This window comes from Dermochelys coriacea, chromosome 18, assembly GCF_009764565.3.
Source record: "Dermochelys coriacea isolate rDerCor1 chromosome 18, rDerCor1.pri.v4, whole genome shotgun sequence".
NCBI classification, from domain to species: domain Eukaryota; kingdom Metazoa; phylum Chordata; order Testudines; family Dermochelyidae; genus Dermochelys; species Dermochelys coriacea.
Window position 1 is genome coordinate 11,795,049 of NC_050085.1, and position 16,192 is coordinate 11,811,240.

General features: G+C 45.0%; 1 protein-coding gene across 2 annotated transcripts in view; it reads left to right on the top strand.

Annotated features, from left to right (window-relative positions):
- MASP2 (MBL associated serine protease 2) overlaps positions 1 to 16,192 on the top strand; it is a 50,164-nt gene that overhangs the window by 29,207 nt on the left and 4,765 nt on the right. For both annotated transcript variants that reach the window (XM_038376629.2, XM_038376631.2), the window contains exons 3-10: positions 1,262 to 1,439; positions 2,420 to 2,551; positions 10,600 to 10,796; positions 11,366 to 11,513; positions 12,525 to 12,643; positions 13,887 to 13,965; positions 15,197 to 15,334; positions 16,060 to 16,134. In XM_038376629.2, the coding sequence (XP_038232557.1) occupies positions 1,262 to 1,439; positions 2,420 to 2,551; positions 10,600 to 10,796; positions 11,366 to 11,513; positions 12,525 to 12,643; positions 13,887 to 13,965; positions 15,197 to 15,334; positions 16,060 to 16,134 (1,066 nt within the window). The remainder of the gene's footprint in view (positions 1 to 1,261; positions 1,440 to 2,419; positions 2,552 to 10,599; positions 10,797 to 11,365; positions 11,514 to 12,524; positions 12,644 to 13,886; positions 13,966 to 15,196; positions 15,335 to 16,059; positions 16,135 to 16,192) is intronic.

A 16,192-nucleotide genomic window follows, 5' to 3' on the forward strand; every position in this document is an offset into this window, starting at 1 on the left:
CCTGAGTTACTCGGGCGAGATGTTCATGTTCCTCTAAGACCATAGTGCTTTTCACCACGTCTTCCTCTGAGGCTGTACCCTGTCGGTCAGACTGCTTATCCTCTTACCCACTGCTAGAACTTGTGTGCATGAGCTCTCATCCCCCTCTACCCCCAGGAGCAGCACACATCCTGTTTAACAAAAATGGCCTAGTAATAGCGTCCAAAACTTTCAGGGACATGGGGCTAGGGGACTGGGATACTTGGTGAATCCAATGGGTGTTTCCCACCAAGAAACATTGCATCAGAGAGAATGTGGAAATGGAGAGACCCAGCTCAGCAGGCTTTATTGTAAATTCAAAGCTGTTTTAACCTGCATTTAACCCTAATCCCTCCTTTCACCTATGACTGGCCATAGCCCAGCGGGTTGCTCCCACATAGGATCAAAGGGGAAAGCAAACAGGAACAAAACCCACAGCAAACAAAACTCTGGGCTGGTGGCCCAAGCTGGTCTTGGGGCTTTGTGTGTGCGTTGGGGGGAAGGGAGGGCTCAGGTAATGAGCTTTACAGCCAAGGATTTAGGGAAGGGGAGGAGAATGGGGGGCAAGTCAAGCCGTGGGGAAATTGCTGTCCACCGTGTAATGTGACATCCGCGATTGTATAACTGAATCCAGATGGATGGTCTTCATCACAAATGTACCCCTGAGAATGCTGTAATCTCTAAACCCCCTGATTGTCCCACTGGGGGACAAACTTCCTGGTGGTGAAAAGTCTGCTGGAAGCAGGGGACCTTCAGCCTCAGCTCTGCCAGCAGAGAGGAGAGCACGTGGCTAGGGCACATGACGGATGCACTGATTCATTCAGGGTTCTGTGGAGCCCTGGCTACAAGTTAAAGCTGCTCTTGCTAGTGCCTGTCTTGGTTCTTCCTTCCTTTTCTTGCCTCTCCAGCTATCTCCAGTCCCTCTATCCCTGTTTGGTCATGCTCCAGAGGGGTGCCCAGAGGCTGCAGAGGGGGAGATGCCACAGCTGAAAGGTGGCGGGGGAGCGGGGGGGAATCAAGGCAAGCTGGAAGCAGGCAGGGTGGTGATAGTTATATGGAGCTGGCAATGGGGCATACCGTGGTTAGGGAGGGAGCTGGGTGTGGCCCTGCACAAGGACCTACTCCTGGTCCCTCTGATTTCAGGGTTGCAGGATTGGGCTCCATATACTGGGTGGGGGGCAGGCGTGGAAATAGAGGCTGCAGCTGAGTGCAGACGTGACTAACTCCTCCATCCCCTGCGCAGATCAGCTCCGGTGGGAAGCCGGTGGCCACACTGTGTGGACACGAGAGTACAGACACTGAGGAGGCTCCAGGCAACAGGACGTACCACTCCATCGACAACACCCTCACTGTGATGTTCCGATCCGACTACTCCAACGAGAATCAGTTCACCGGCTTTGAGGCCTTCTACTCAGCTGAAGGTGAGAGACGGGCCCTTCACTGAGGAGGAAGGGGTAGAGAAACCAACCCAGCTATGCTAGGGCCAGCTCCCCTCCTGGCCTCATGCAGACTCTGGCTACTAGCACCAGGGGCTGGCCGAAGGAGACAGCTGTGCTTCTCAGGTGGATGGAGACTCTGCCTGCTGCTACTAGTGAATGGGTTAGGAGCAGCTGTATTCGTTAGGGGTAGTGACTTGAGTAGGTGACTACAACTCAGGACACCTATCCCCAATTCTGCCACTGTCTCATTGTGTGACCTTGGGCAAGTCACTTCCTGTCTCTGAACCTGCTCTTCCCCCACGGACAAAATAGGGAGACTCCCATTTACCACCCAGGGCTTCTGCAATGGTTAATTAACATTTATAAAGGATTGGACAGTGCTGGAGGAGAGCAAAGTGTTAGGAGGTAGATTCTTCCTAGGACAATGGAGTATGACAGGAATCTGTATGAAAACAGAATACAAAGCTGGCATTAGTAATCGCTGTGCAAGACGGCACTGTCATAGCGGGCCAGGCGGAGCTAGTGTCTGGGGAAGGGGGAATCTCCTGTATGCTCCTTCACCAGCTGTCAGATTGTGCTGGGTGTTTGGCTTTGAATTTCATATGGTGCCTAGAACAGGGGATCTTCCAACTGTACAAGCTAAGGGGAGGCAGTGGAGGGAGAAGTGTGTTTGAAAAGTCCCAGAGTGATTCAGAAGTATCAGGCCCATTTGCTTCCTGGGGGAACTGTACCCCTGCCTGGCTTAGGCTCCTCTGAAAGCCCCACCTTTATGTTTTACAAAGAATACCAAGAAAAACCAGCCTGGCACAGACACATGTTAAAGGGTATCGAGTCAATTTCTGAAAACATGTCCCTGCTCTGTTCCCACCTCCCCCCCAGTTCCCATTACATTCCTGCACAGAGCTCCGAGAGCCCCCCATCCAGTGCAGTTAAGTTAATGCTGCTGTGTTTCAACCCGCTAGATGTTGACGAGTGTGAGCAACTGATTGACGATGAACCGCTTTGTGACCATCACTGTCATAATTACTTGGGTGGCTTCTACTGCAGCTGCAGGGTTGGCTACGTCCTCCATGAAAACAAGAGGAGCTGCGCAGGTGAGTCTGCCCCACTGCCCGTGCGCAGGGTCAGCTGGGCCCCACCCCGTTAGAACAGGAGTCCTTCTCCCCCTCTAGGGAACCAGGTCAGTGAGCAATCCATGTCGCAGCCAAGTTCAGAGCTGGCCTATGGCCCCTGCAGGCCAGCTGAAGTCACCCTGATGGGGCAGGGCATGAGTCAGTGCATACACTCCTCAGCTGTCAGAGTAGCAGCCGTGTTAGTCTGTATTTGCAAAAAGAAAAGGAGTACTTGTGGCACCTTAGAGACTAACAAATTTATTTGAGCATAAGCTTTCGTGAGCTACAGCTCACTTCATCAGATGCATTACGATGCATCCGATGAAGTGAGCTGTAGCTCACGAAAGCTTATGCTCAAATAAATTTGTTAGTCTCTAAGGTGCCACAAGTACTCCTTTTCTTTTTACTCCTCGGCTGGTGACAGAGTGTCTAACTCCTGCAGGTCAGGCATCCCGCCCCTGGCATTCACCAGCCCTGGTGTCAGCAGTCTCAGAAGAAGGCCACTGCTTGGCTAGGCATGGAGGTTAGAACATTCCAGTCGCTGTCAGAAATCATCCTTCCAGGCCAGGTTTTCAGTATGTTGGCTAGAGGAAGGAAGCCTGCCCTGTGGCTGCTTATATCAGAGACCTTCAGTCTGCAGGGCTGCCAGCCCAGCCCCCTGGCCAGCACTCCTGCCTTCCGAGTGCTGCAATGGATAATACTTTTGAGTCTTCTGGCACTTTGGGATCTGAGCTCGGGGCTGCTTCGAGGAGGAACAATCTGCTGACGAGTGACAGTGGATTCCCAGTTCAGACGGAGAACAGCCCTGCTATTACCGGATGGCTAGGAGAGTCCTCATGCTATTGACACCAGCCATAATAACCCACCCTGAAATAGGTGAGGGGGCCCAGCAGAGCTCCCCCTCCCCTAGCAGGCACACAGCCGGGCTGCTGGCTGTCTCTGCTGCTTTGCACATGCTGCTGAAGGAAGGTTTATGATCTGACCATACGGAGTGAATGTCTGTCTGAATCAGTGCAACGATCAACACCTCGGGCTTGGTTCTGCCTGCCGCAAAACATGTGCAGATTCCTCCCTGCCACAGGCAGCTTCACTGACTGGGAGCTGGCTCCTGTGCCTGGGGAGAACCAGGGCCATTTTGTACTTGGCCGAGGCTGGTGTGGAACGACACAGCAAGCCCAGCTTTTCCACCACTTTGCTATGGATTTAGATCTAAACTCTGAAGTTCGAGCCTGTCTCCGGATCTAGCATTTCAGTGCAGCCCATTGCAAATGCACACAAATTGGGGGGGGGGGGGTGTTTGGGTCCGATTTGGGAGCCAGACTCTGAGACTCGGGCATATCTCTAGCGCATTGGGAACTTCTGCCTGCTACCCCAGTTCCTTTTCCTCTTCCCATCACTGGGGCTTGTAATAACAGGGGGGCTGGGTTTATTATTGTTGTTTTAAAGCAAATCTCCCATTTTGATTTAAAATGGCAAGTGCTGAACTCATTCCATCCTTCAGACTCCAAAGGTCTGTTTGGAAAGATGCTGACTACTGAAGCTGCCGCTTTGAGTTTTTGGCCCTGCTCCAGGAAGGCTGAGATTGGCTGCCCTCTTACTTATTTACTCTCTTTCTCCTTTATTTTCCAGTGTGAGATAATTAAGCTCCTCCTCGCATAGGCAGAGATCAAGACAGATGTGCTGGGAAGAGCTGGCTTGTCCTCCTTCCTGACCTGCCCATAGCTGCATGTCACGGGGCCACCAGCTCTGCTTGCCTGTTTGATTAGTGACTTGTGCATGTCTCAGTTTCCTTCCTTCCAGACCTGCCTCCTGCAGACAATAAACTGGCCTTTCCTGTTCCTAAAGTCAACTGCAGCCTCCTCATCATTTCTTTGCATTGCCATGTGCTGCTGAGGAAGGGAGAAGGCAGATAAGGCAGAGGCTGATAAGAGAGAGCCCTCCTGTTGGCAGTAAAGCTACCTAGAGATAGGACTGCCTCTGGTCTTAAGCTCATTGCTTTTCTTGCTTGACTGATCGAAGTGCTTAAACTAGAACAGGACCTGAATCCCTCTGCCCCTTTGAACACTCGGTAAGTTTGATCTGTTCAGACTCCAAGGGAGAACCTCGTGTCTGTGTTCAGACAAGCCAGAAGCCCCAGTTCTGAGCATGCTGACACTGGAAAAATCTGGATCTGGACCCAAACTTTATGACTTTAGCCACATCTCCCACTCGAAACCCAACCCTATTCTAATGGTGCGATCTGGTGAACCCTCTGCAAAGTCTCTGGGCTCCAGGTGCTTTGCTAAAAAAAATAATGAAGATAGACCCTGCCCCAGAGAATTTACGAGCTTAGCATATGATGAGTGGCCAAAGGAATGGGGGAAGAGGGCAGCACAAGGCAGTTAGTGCAAGCAAAGCAGCCAGCTTTTGGGGGAGCGGTGTCTTTCCGCTGGGTGTGGAAAGGAAGTCCCATCTCTTGCCTGATAGATCCAGAGCACCAATTGTAGCCACAAGGCAGCTCAGCTGAGCTAGAATGTCTCATATGCTGCCATGTGTCCTCTGTCTGCCACTGACAAAGATAGTATCCTGGAAACAGCAGAGGGAAGAGGTGGATTTAAATAAGTGGCTCCATCCAGGGCCCAGTTCCTTCTTTATAAGTGGCACAGTAACTGGCCAGGTTAACTCCTGGGGTGCAGTCTCCACTAATGTCCCCATAGCATTGATGCATGCCTCCCTTTCCTATTTCAAGGTAACACAGGAGCTGGCTAAGTAACCTCAATGGGGTGTTCACTAGTCATGTTCCAGGACCTGTTTTCTGGCTGCAAGTGGGACATTCACTAGTGGAACTGAGGCTCCAGGAAAATCCCCCTGAAGATAAAGCCAGGCTTTAAATTAAAAAATTTAAAAAACTCAGCAAGTTCATGAGACTGTGGAGTCTCTTCATTGCTGAAGTTAAAAAAAAAAAAAGGGGGGGGGCACTTAAAACAAGCCTCAGAAGCTCAGTCTTTCTACTCCAATCTCTGCTTTTCTATGCTCAGTTCATGCGTACCCCAAATCCCTGTTCCAAGGGAAGACTGGGAGGAAAGATGGTCTAATAGGCAGGGCACCAGATGCAGGCTTGGAAGACCTGGGCTTAGTCCCGGCTTAGTGACAGACTTCATGTGTGACATTGGGCAAGTCATTTAATCTACCTGTGCCTCAATCCCCCATCTGTAAAATGGGGACAACACCACTTCCCTACCTCACAAGGATGTTGTGAGGGTAACCCCCCCCACACTCACACCATGAGTGTGAAGCCCTTAGATACTCTGGTGATGAAGGCTGTAGCCAAACCTAGACAGAGATCACAGTGCCAATCTCAGCCTGACTAGCTCTTTCATGGGTAGGAAGGCTCTGTCCTGATGTACTTGATCTTGTCTTGAAGGCTGCTTCATGCTCACAGTACTTCTGTTGGCTTCCATGCTTATAGCAGCTTGAGATTTTTCTGGTGGCTCAATGGCACAAATTTACGACCCACTTTTTGTTAGAAACCTTATGAGCCAGTGGCACTGAGCTCACAAGTTTAGAGGGGCTCATTTTTCAGATTTCAAGTCTCTGGTGAACAGCTCACTGTGATTCGAATAAAAATATGGACTAAGTATAATTGAGTGCTCTCTGGGCAGCTCTAAAGGTTGGTTTGAGAAACCCAGGCTCTGCATTCCTGCTGAGAGCTGTTTGAACATTTGATTCTTTTTGTGCTGGCTAGTTTATGAGTTTCTCACTTGCAGATCTGTGAAGTAAAAATATAGCCCTTTCAAAGTCAGCTCCCGATGGCCACATCCAGGAGATATTGAATAGAAAAGTAGAACAGGTCCTAAAGTGTTTCATCTTCAAGCTGCAAATCCCTTGGTCTGGCATGAGGTGTCTGCTCCTGTCTAGTCAGCTGGTTTTAGCTGCTGCTTGTGGCTACATATCAAGAGGGTTTATTAGTGTCTGCTCACATGTCCCCAAACTGTCTTGTTGCAAAACCACCAACCACAATGAGTCTCAATGGGCACTCTTGGCTCAAAGGAGCCAGCTTTAAGTGAGCATGAAGAATGAATTAGCCTCCATCTTTGCCCTTCCTTAGTCCTCCAGAACAAGGTTAAGATTGAGGACCCATTTTCTGAATAGTGAGATGTCTGCACTTTCCTCTTCTTATTAGTATTGTGGCAGCACTGAGGGATTCCAGTCACAAACCAGGAGCCAGGTGTGCTAGGCGCTGTACAAACAGTACAAATAGACTGTTCCTGCTCCAAAGAGCTTCTCCACAAACATCTTGTTTGTGCTATGTTAGGAGATTAACACTTTTGGAGCAATTCTGGAACACAGGAATTTCCTTAATGGATCAGACCCATGGTTCATGTAGTTCAGTGCCTGGTCTCTGACAATGGTCAGTTCCAAATGCTTCAGAGAATGGTATAAATTCCTCATAATCAACAGTTCTGAAATACACCTCTGTGAGCTGTTCCTTCCTAACTCTAATTGGTGGCTGCCTTATGTCCTGTGTTGATCCCCCTTAGACATTTTGATCCTAGTTAGGGTAACTGTAATTGTCTAGTCTGCTTTTATTCCACTAAACTCTTAGTTTTAGTAACATCATGTGTCAGCAAGTTCCACATGGAACATAAGAACGGCCATACTGGGCCAGACCAATGGTCCATCTAGCCCAGGATCCTGTCTTCCGACAGTGGCCAATGCCAGGTACCTCAGAGGTAATGAACAGAACAGGTCATCATCAAGTGATCCACCCCATTACCATTCCGTAATTATATGCAACATTTTAAAAATATTTCCTTATATCAAACTTTAAATTTCTTGGCCTTTAATTTCATGTAGGTGTCCCTTTGTTCTTGTATTATCAGAGAAAGTAAATAGTCTTTGGATACCATGGTGATAGGTAATATATGCACAAAATATGGGAACCCAACTGACCACTTCTGTAACATTCATTATCTTAGATTCCTCTATCATGCTGCCCTTTACTCTCTTCTCTAACTAATCCCAGTATTTTAAATATATATGATGATTACAATAAATATAGTATATAATTTCCCATGTATAATAAATGGAAACTAAAATCAGGTAGCCTAGCACAGAGGTCATTGTAACAGAGATGGCCTTGTCCCACACTCTCACCTCCATGGGGGTATTCCTAATTCATGCAGTAGATGCAAGGCATGGGTGAAGGCTTGTGTAGGTAAGGTATTGGATCTTTGGAACTAGAACATGCACTATCTCTTTCTCTAGGCTAGAAGGGTACTGCTCCTTGGCTCCTGCCAGTTTTATGACCACTCATAAGGGTGATAGGATTAGCCTAGCCTCTTGTGATACGAGGGAAATGAAGTTTCTGGAGAGCAAGCAATTTTCCACTACCTTGTTTGTGACCAGGAAGGAGTTAACGTTTTGTATTGAATAGGACTTCCTTCTTGTTCTGGCCCTGTGATGGATGAAAGTGAGGATGTGGTCATGCTACTTTCCACCAAGCTCTTAAGGGCAAAGCAAAGAACCCAAAGTCTCCCAATCAATACTGTAAGCAACACCATCAATGGCTCAGGAAGGCATATCACAGAAGATTAATAGCACAATGGGGCCCTAGTTTTCTGTTTAATACTCACCAAAGGCTTCAGTACATTGAGGCACAGACCATAGAATTAAAGGCCATCCATTTAGTGGGAAAAAATGTGGCAGTGACTTAAAGAAGAAACAGGTTTCAGAGTAGCAGCCGTGTTAGTCTGTATTCGCAAAAAGAAAAGGAGTACTTGTGGCACCTTAGAGACTAACAAATTTATTAGAGCATAAGCTTTCGTGAGCTACAGCTCACTTCATCGGATGCATCGGATGCTGTAGCTCACGAAAGCTTATGCTCTAATAAATTTGTTAGTCTCTAAGGTGCCACAAGTACTCCTTTTCTTTTTAAAGAAGAAAGCAATTGCCAATTATTCTCCTGGCGTGTGGAGTGGGAGGAAGAGATGGGTGTCAACGTCTAACATAGCTCAGCTGATTCCTTTACACCAGCTACAGGAAACAAAGTGAACAGCAGCCTGGAAGAGCAGAGTCAAAATCAGCTGCCAAACTCCTGGCACTTTTAGTGCACCAAAGAACTTTCTCACTCCTGCAGGGCAAAAGCAAATGCACTCTGCTGGCGGGACTGGCACTTCAACCAGGACTTTAAAATTGAGTGTGTGTTCAGATTCCATGACAGAGGGGCCTGGTATTAAAGTAAAAAGCCTAACAATCTGCATGTTGTTCTCTGATGTTTGGGTGACAAGATAGCTGCTTCAGGGGTTTGAAATACAACGCACTCTGATGCCTAGGTACCATGGCAATGGATAGGTTCATATAGTGGCTCAGAGCTGCTCCAGAAGAGCCAGTCAGAGTTATGGTTCTGAAACTTCAGCTTGCTCCGGAAGGATACTACCACTCTGCTTATGTTTCTATCAAGAAACATAAGCAGAGCCCAAAGCGCGTTACTGTTTGTATTGTGGTAGCGCAAGTATGCTAGGCACTATTCAAACACATAACAAACATATGATCTCTGCCTCAAAAAGCTTACAATGTAAATCTGAGCAGCAGCAGACAGGATTGTTGTATAATTGAGGGTCAGGTGAGAATAGGTTTCATTCTCCAAAATAAGAGGAGCCCACAATTTTACCATAGGAAACCTGAGAATTATTTAAGTGGCACGAACATGCTCTGTGCCATACAATAGACAGTCCCTACTCTGAGAAGCTTGCCCTCTAACTAGACAACACAAAATGTGACAGGCAACCCATAGAAAATTTCTGTTTTAGATTGCTGAGTGTGTTTAGTAATGGGGGGTGGGGTGGGGATTGTGATGGCATTTTTGTTGACAAGTATTAGCATTGTGGGCCTAAGGATATGTTTAAAAAACTAAACAGTTTTCCCTTTTATAATTAATTTAACTTTACCAGTGCTGCAATAGATTGGAAAATATGCCAAATTTAGCAACTGGTCCATCATTCCCTATTAATTAAAGGAAGCTGCTCATCTGACTCTTGGCAGCACATCATAAACCCTTGGTGCCCAGCTAATCAAAGCACCACTTTGCAGCAATCAACAAGCAGAGAGCCTTGTAGTTGTTCCTCCCTGTCTCTCTTCAGTAGGAAGCATTGTGGCTCCAAGTTCAAGGGGCACAGCTGGTTTTGCCCAGAGAATAAAGTATTTTAAATCTCTGGCAAAGGAAGAAGGATGAGATGTATCGTGAGGTTTCTGGAAGTGAGGGACTGATAGCTTTCACTAGAACCATGCAGAGTCTGGCTACAGTAGGAAAGCCACGTGTTTAGCAGCTCACAGTATTGCTGGGGCATCGCAGACCTGACATACAGATTCTCTGTTTCACTCCTGCCTGCATCCCAGCTCTGTCACATTCTAATATTTCCCAGCCAGCCACTGCTGGACCGACAGAGCCCTACCATTGCCTCTTAATTTTGATCTGCAACACCCTGGCTATTAAGGTTCTGGCTCCTCCTCTTCTTCCCTCTCAATTCCTGCCTGTGTCAAGGTACCGTTCCTGAGACAGCACTTCTGTATGGTGCTAGGCCTCTAACTGTGCCCCAAAGTCACTGATGGATCTAGTGACTTTTCCACAGGGACAAATCCAGACTAGGGACGTCTGTAAGGTTCCCCTTTTGCGCCCCCCCCCAATTTGCTTCCTAAGCAACGATTTTAAAGTTATTCTCCAGAAGAGAGACTAGTGTAGAAGATTTCAGAGTAGCAGCCGTGTTAGTCTGTATTCGCAAAAAGAAAAGGAGTACTTGTGGCACCTTAGAGACTAACAAATTTATTAGAGCATAAGCTTTCGTGAGCTACAGCTCACTTCATTGGATGCATCCGATGAAGTGAGCTGTAGCTCACGAAAGCTTATGCTCTAATAAATTTGTTAGTCTCTAAGGTGCCACAAGTACTCCTTTTCTTTTAGTGTAGAAGAGGCTCTGCAACCCCTACTATGTGAGGAGATACAGCTCTAGGGGAAGTTATCACTGTTACCATTTTTGTTTTTCTTCTTCTAGCTCAGTGTCAGAACAATGCTTTTACTAAGAGATCTGGAGTGATCATCAGTCCCAATTATCCCAAGCCTTATCCCAAACTCTTCACCTGCAGCTACACTATCCGGGTGGAAGATGGCTTCATGATCATCCTGGAATTTGTGGAAACCTTTAACGTGGAAAGTCACATGGAAACAGTGTGCCCCTATGACGCCCTTAAGGTCTGTTGAGTCATTGTTTTTTCATCACAGTCTTGCTGGCTGAGCCTACTTTCGTCACTTGCTGCACCTTCCTCAAATTGTACCCTTTATTCCTTGCCCTTTAAGGTTTTCTTGTTTGGGAATGTCACCAAGAACAACACACTTTCATAAGATGATTGGGAAGCAAGATTCCTGGCTTCTATCCTAAGCTCTGCCCTTAACTCACTGTGTGATTTCGGGCAAGTGACTTAATCTCTTGTAGTGACAGCTTGCCTACCTGTGAAATAGACATAATATCTACCTCATGAGGATGTTGTAAGGCTTAATAATATTTCTAAAGCCCTTTGAGATGCTTTGATGAAAGATGCTTGATATGCAATTATTGATGACTTGCCATCAATCAAAATAACTATAGCTTTGTTTCTATTGAACATTTAACAAAATTTATCATCCCCTAAGAGAGCCACAGCTAGAGGTTTGCACAGTCCCTACCTGGGTGTCCTATTGAAATCAAGTTGTATGCTCCTTAGATGATCTGAGTACCCTGGAATGGGCAAAGCAAGGTTGTCTGACTCTTCTCACTGTTTCAGATTAAAACACCCAAAAAGGAATATGGCCCGTTCTGTGGACAGAACGTACCTCCAAAAATTGAGACAGGCAGCAATGTTGTGGATATTACTTTCACCACTGATATCTCCGGAGACCACACTGGTTGGAAGATCTCATACACTACAACAGGTGGGTAGCTCTGTTCTTGCCATTTGTAAATCTAGCTCTTCTGTAGGAGGCAGGGCTGCGATGCTGATTCCAGAGCCAAATTTCTTTATGCTCATATTAATTCTTGCTATGTTCTCAGTCTATCACCTTTTTGACTAGGATCAGTAGTAAGGGTATTTCTGTGAGATCCATTTCACTGGCAATATTGCCATGCTACTCATTTCAAACCTGCACTTCCTGCCGCATCAGGAGCTTGATTATGTAATGAACTGGTTATTGTGTAAGTGTACCACTTCTCTATACTGGATGGAATCAACTGCACTTCATAGGCTTGATGCTGCTCAGCAGTGATTCTCCTTCAGCTCAAGTAGTAAGGGCTTGCACTTTTGGAGCAGGAGAATTTCTATCTGTGTGAAGTTCCAAAAGGCCAAGGTGTACAGCATAGTAGTAACCGATGCACTGCTGTTTGCTACTGTTCTGTTACACTACCACACAGTGCATCTCTGACACTTCTCCCTACTTAATTTTCAGCTGCAGAGCACGCCCAGGACTTCATTCCAGGGAGGCATCCACAGCAAGCAAACCATTCTAAACTGCTTTCATACTTAGTTCTTACTTGCTTCATTAACCAATGTAAAACCCCTTGAGAAGAGCCAGAACAACAACGCAGGGTGAGATTCTCCTTGGGTCTAGCATCAGAATTGTCTGGCCTGGCTCTGGCTTTAAGAAACAAGCACCCAGCTTGGTAGAACTATGAACTGGTGTCTAGGCTACAAAGACGCCCTTTACTCCACAGCTTCAGGAAGACAAGTCGGTCCTGTGTGACCCAGAATCGGCGTTGCTAACTGCAGCCATTGGTCATGAGTACAACACAGCAAGTTTACACATTTCTCTACGAAATGTTTCCTTTTGGTCTTAGTTACGCTGTGAGGGGAAAACATGGTATTTGGTTTCCTAACAGCAGATTTAGAAACAAAGATTAGAATCTGCCTTAGGAGGAAGGATAATATTTTGTTTTCCATCCCGCTACAGCTTTGCCATGCCCCAGTCCTAAAGCACCACCCCATGGTCACATCAATCCAGTGCAAGCAAAATACATCCTGAACGACTACTATACTCTGTCCTGTGATACTGGATATGTGCTATTGGAAGTAGGTAAACCAAAGCTTCTCCTTCTCTGGTTTCCCTAGTGAGGTTAATTTGTGGAATTAAATGTGTTTCTCTCCAGTTAGCCACTGTACAAAGTAATTTAACTTCTGTGCTGCTCCTAGTGTAATTGTGGGTGCATCAACTATACACAAACAGTTTGCATTAGTAATTTTTGCAGTTGTGGTCCTTCCGAAATTGTCCTTTCCCAAATAAGTTTAGTGTCCAGATTTAGAAGCTCTCTGGACATCACTTACAGATTTGTCTGTAATTGAGTTGGGAGCTAGAGAATAACTTTAAAAATGTTTACCATGTTGTCTTAATGGAACAGAATGATTTTTTTTTTTTAAATTCTTAAAATTGTTACTACTTCTCTGTAGAGAGAGTTTTTCAAACTAGATGTTTGCTCTCTATTGCTGCACTGGAAAACATTTTACATTCAGTCCCATAGCATTTCAACTTCAGTGTTTTATGAGATAATTTCTGAAGATATTCCAAATACAGCACCCACTCAGAGCAAGCTTCTGAGATCACAATTTGGCTCTTATTATTTAGTTTCACACAGGCTTATCTTCATGATCAATATAAAAAGTGTAGTAGCTCCACATTAATGGTCTTTCCATTTTCTACACATTCACTAAGATTCTAGAATCTATCCTGCTTTTGACAGTTTGAGGACATTGCTGTTCATGTACAGACCTAGGATAACTAAATGCATCTGAGTTGTGTAAGTTTAAATGAATAATCAAAATGAGATGCAATAAAGGTCTGTTCATGTAGCAAAATAGATAAAATCCAGAAGATACACCATGCTCTTACTTGAAATATTTTTATATTACTTTAGCCATCTCCATTGTTAACCATTAGGAGCACACAGCAGGCATAAGTGGGTAGAACTGCTACTCCAAAACAAATATCCAGAACTGTTAAGTTACCCTCACTTATTCCACCAAATCATGGTAAGAAAGGTTATGTTTGTATCCAAGATGAGTGCAGTATAGGAAGTGCTTTTTCCCCTCACTAAAATTATATATCTACTGTTTAAGAACAAAGTAGGACATCTGAGAATAGCATCACAAACCTATATAAATCTGTTTTTATGCATATTTTTCATTCCATATCAGTGAGTAAAACCCTATACAGTATATTTAACTGACGCATTCTCTCAGTAAGCAATATCATGATTATTAATGAAGCCAAGTGAGTAATTTTAGAGAAATAAATACATTTCCTATTTTCCTCTTGCAGAATGAACTGGTTTTAAAGTCTTTTAAAGCAGAATGTCAAAAGAGTGGTTCCTGGAACAAACGAATGGCAAAGTGCATCAGTAAGTCAACACTAATTGTTTTCAACTTTGCAGTATACCAATGTCTCAATTCTTCTGTCAAACACAGAATATAAAATTACTTCATAAGTGCCAAGATGTAGGAGGCAATATAGGTTTGATGTTTTTTTTAGTTGCGTAAAAGTCACCCCTTCTATTATTTCAGTTATATTTCATATTTAAAAATTGGAAGCTGCCTTGATTTTTTCCACCATTCTTTAAAAGCATGTTTTAAAAAGCAATGATGGTAGCAACATGAAGTTAGTTTACTTGGAAACTATACTACAGGTATCCAGAAACCGATCAAAGCTATTAGCATAGAGGGAAAACTATTCCAATTGTTCAATACCTCCCCCCACAAATTACAACTGCTTTGTGTTAAGTAAGTTCAAATCCTCACAACACCTAGGTGGTACTGCAGGTAGCGACATGCCCATTTTGTAGGTAAATGGAGACACAGTGAAGTAAAAGGACTTGGTATAGCTCACCAAGCAAGTCACTAGCAGGAAGGAACAGAATCCTGGAGTCCTACTTCCCAGTCTCTTGCTCTAATAACTATTAGGCATAGTCTCTTCCCTTATAAGAAACGTAGAATTCTAGATTTATCCATACTTCCTTCTGGGCTGTGTCATAACAATTACCGATTTGAACAACATCCAGCATGACATACTGTAGATAGTAGACTGGTCTAGATTAGAATGCAGGTCTGTTTCCTTGTAAGGCCCTGGGTGTAACTGCTTCCAGCACCCAAAAGTGCTACCTTTAACTTTAATTTTATAAAAATGTGTGTGTCTGGTTGCATTATAATTTACCCTTCAGAAGACAGTCCAATAATTCCACTTGACCCAGACTTTCCCTCATATTCACCTCCAGCCTCCTCCCCCACCCCCAGGAAATATTTTGGGTAAAACAAATCTTGCACTGTTCCCTCCCTGTAGAGCAGCACTGAAGAGTCGATGCACAAACACTGAAAAGTGCCGTTCTTTTTAAATGTCTTCTCTAGTTTTAAAAGGTTCCCTTTAAGCAGCTTTCAAAGTGCATCCTAAGGAGCTACAGAGATTATCTCCTGTCTCCGATGGCCACTATATAGTAGGACATGAAGACCGCAAACTTCCTTCCATGACACGCTCTCAATAGGAGTAGGAGCCGATCAGCTCCTGCCCTCCTGGCTTGACTGTTGCCTCATTTTTTGTGAAGAACCTTTCACAATTCTGTCTTTTGGAACTGTTTTCAGTTGTCAACTGTGGTCAACCTGAAGACATAGACAATGGCATGATTACTTACATCACAGGACCAGAGGTGACCACCTACAAAGCTGAGATTCAGTACAAATGCGAGAGCACCTTCTACACTATGAAAGCAAGTAATAATGGTAAGGGGAGACCTTATTCCTTACAGCCTGATCCTCAGATGCTGAGAACAAGCAACTCCTCACATCTGTGCTCAGCACCTCCCAGGTCCAGGCCCTTCATTAGGCAATAACATTTAGAAATCAGGCATGGGGCACAAAAAATTCAGCCAGTCACTTTGACTGAGAGGTTCAAGACAGTATTTTTCTTCTGCAGCTGGTGAATGTGTGATGGTGCTATAGCATGTCCTGGCAATACTTCATTCAGATCAGTAGAACGTGGCCCTAAAATATTATATAAAAGATCAGTTTAATGTTGATCTCTTTTTGATTTAAGAAACGATCCTTGGGTGAGGGCTGGCTCTAGAATGCTACAAAAGATCTGTTTCAGAGGATTTAATTTAATGTACCTAACACTTCATACATTTCCGTTACCCTTTAGGGTGTGGAATTTACATTCAAGTCACATCTGAGGGTGGCAGTGGTGGCTTTAGGCTTAGGTAGGATACTTATGCTGCATAATGCCCTGACCTCCCACATCTCACAGCCCAGTTAGAGAGAGTGATGATGCACTGAGCCACCTTCCTATAGGAATTCACAAAACCTAAGAGGGTAGTAGGACCTGAACTCTGAGAATTGAGAAACTCTGTACTTATATAGTCAGATACAGCCATGTTCTGTAGATGCAGAGCTTTAAAAACATGCTGGCCACTTAACATGTGCATTCTTGCCTTTCCTATGACATGCAGGTAGATACCAGTGTGGTGCTGATGGATACTGGAAGAACTCCAAGAGAGAAAAAGCACTGCCAATCTGTGAGCCAGGTAATGTATGAATTTATACAAGAAGTTTATAATTGATGTAGATTAGCAAGAACTTGAT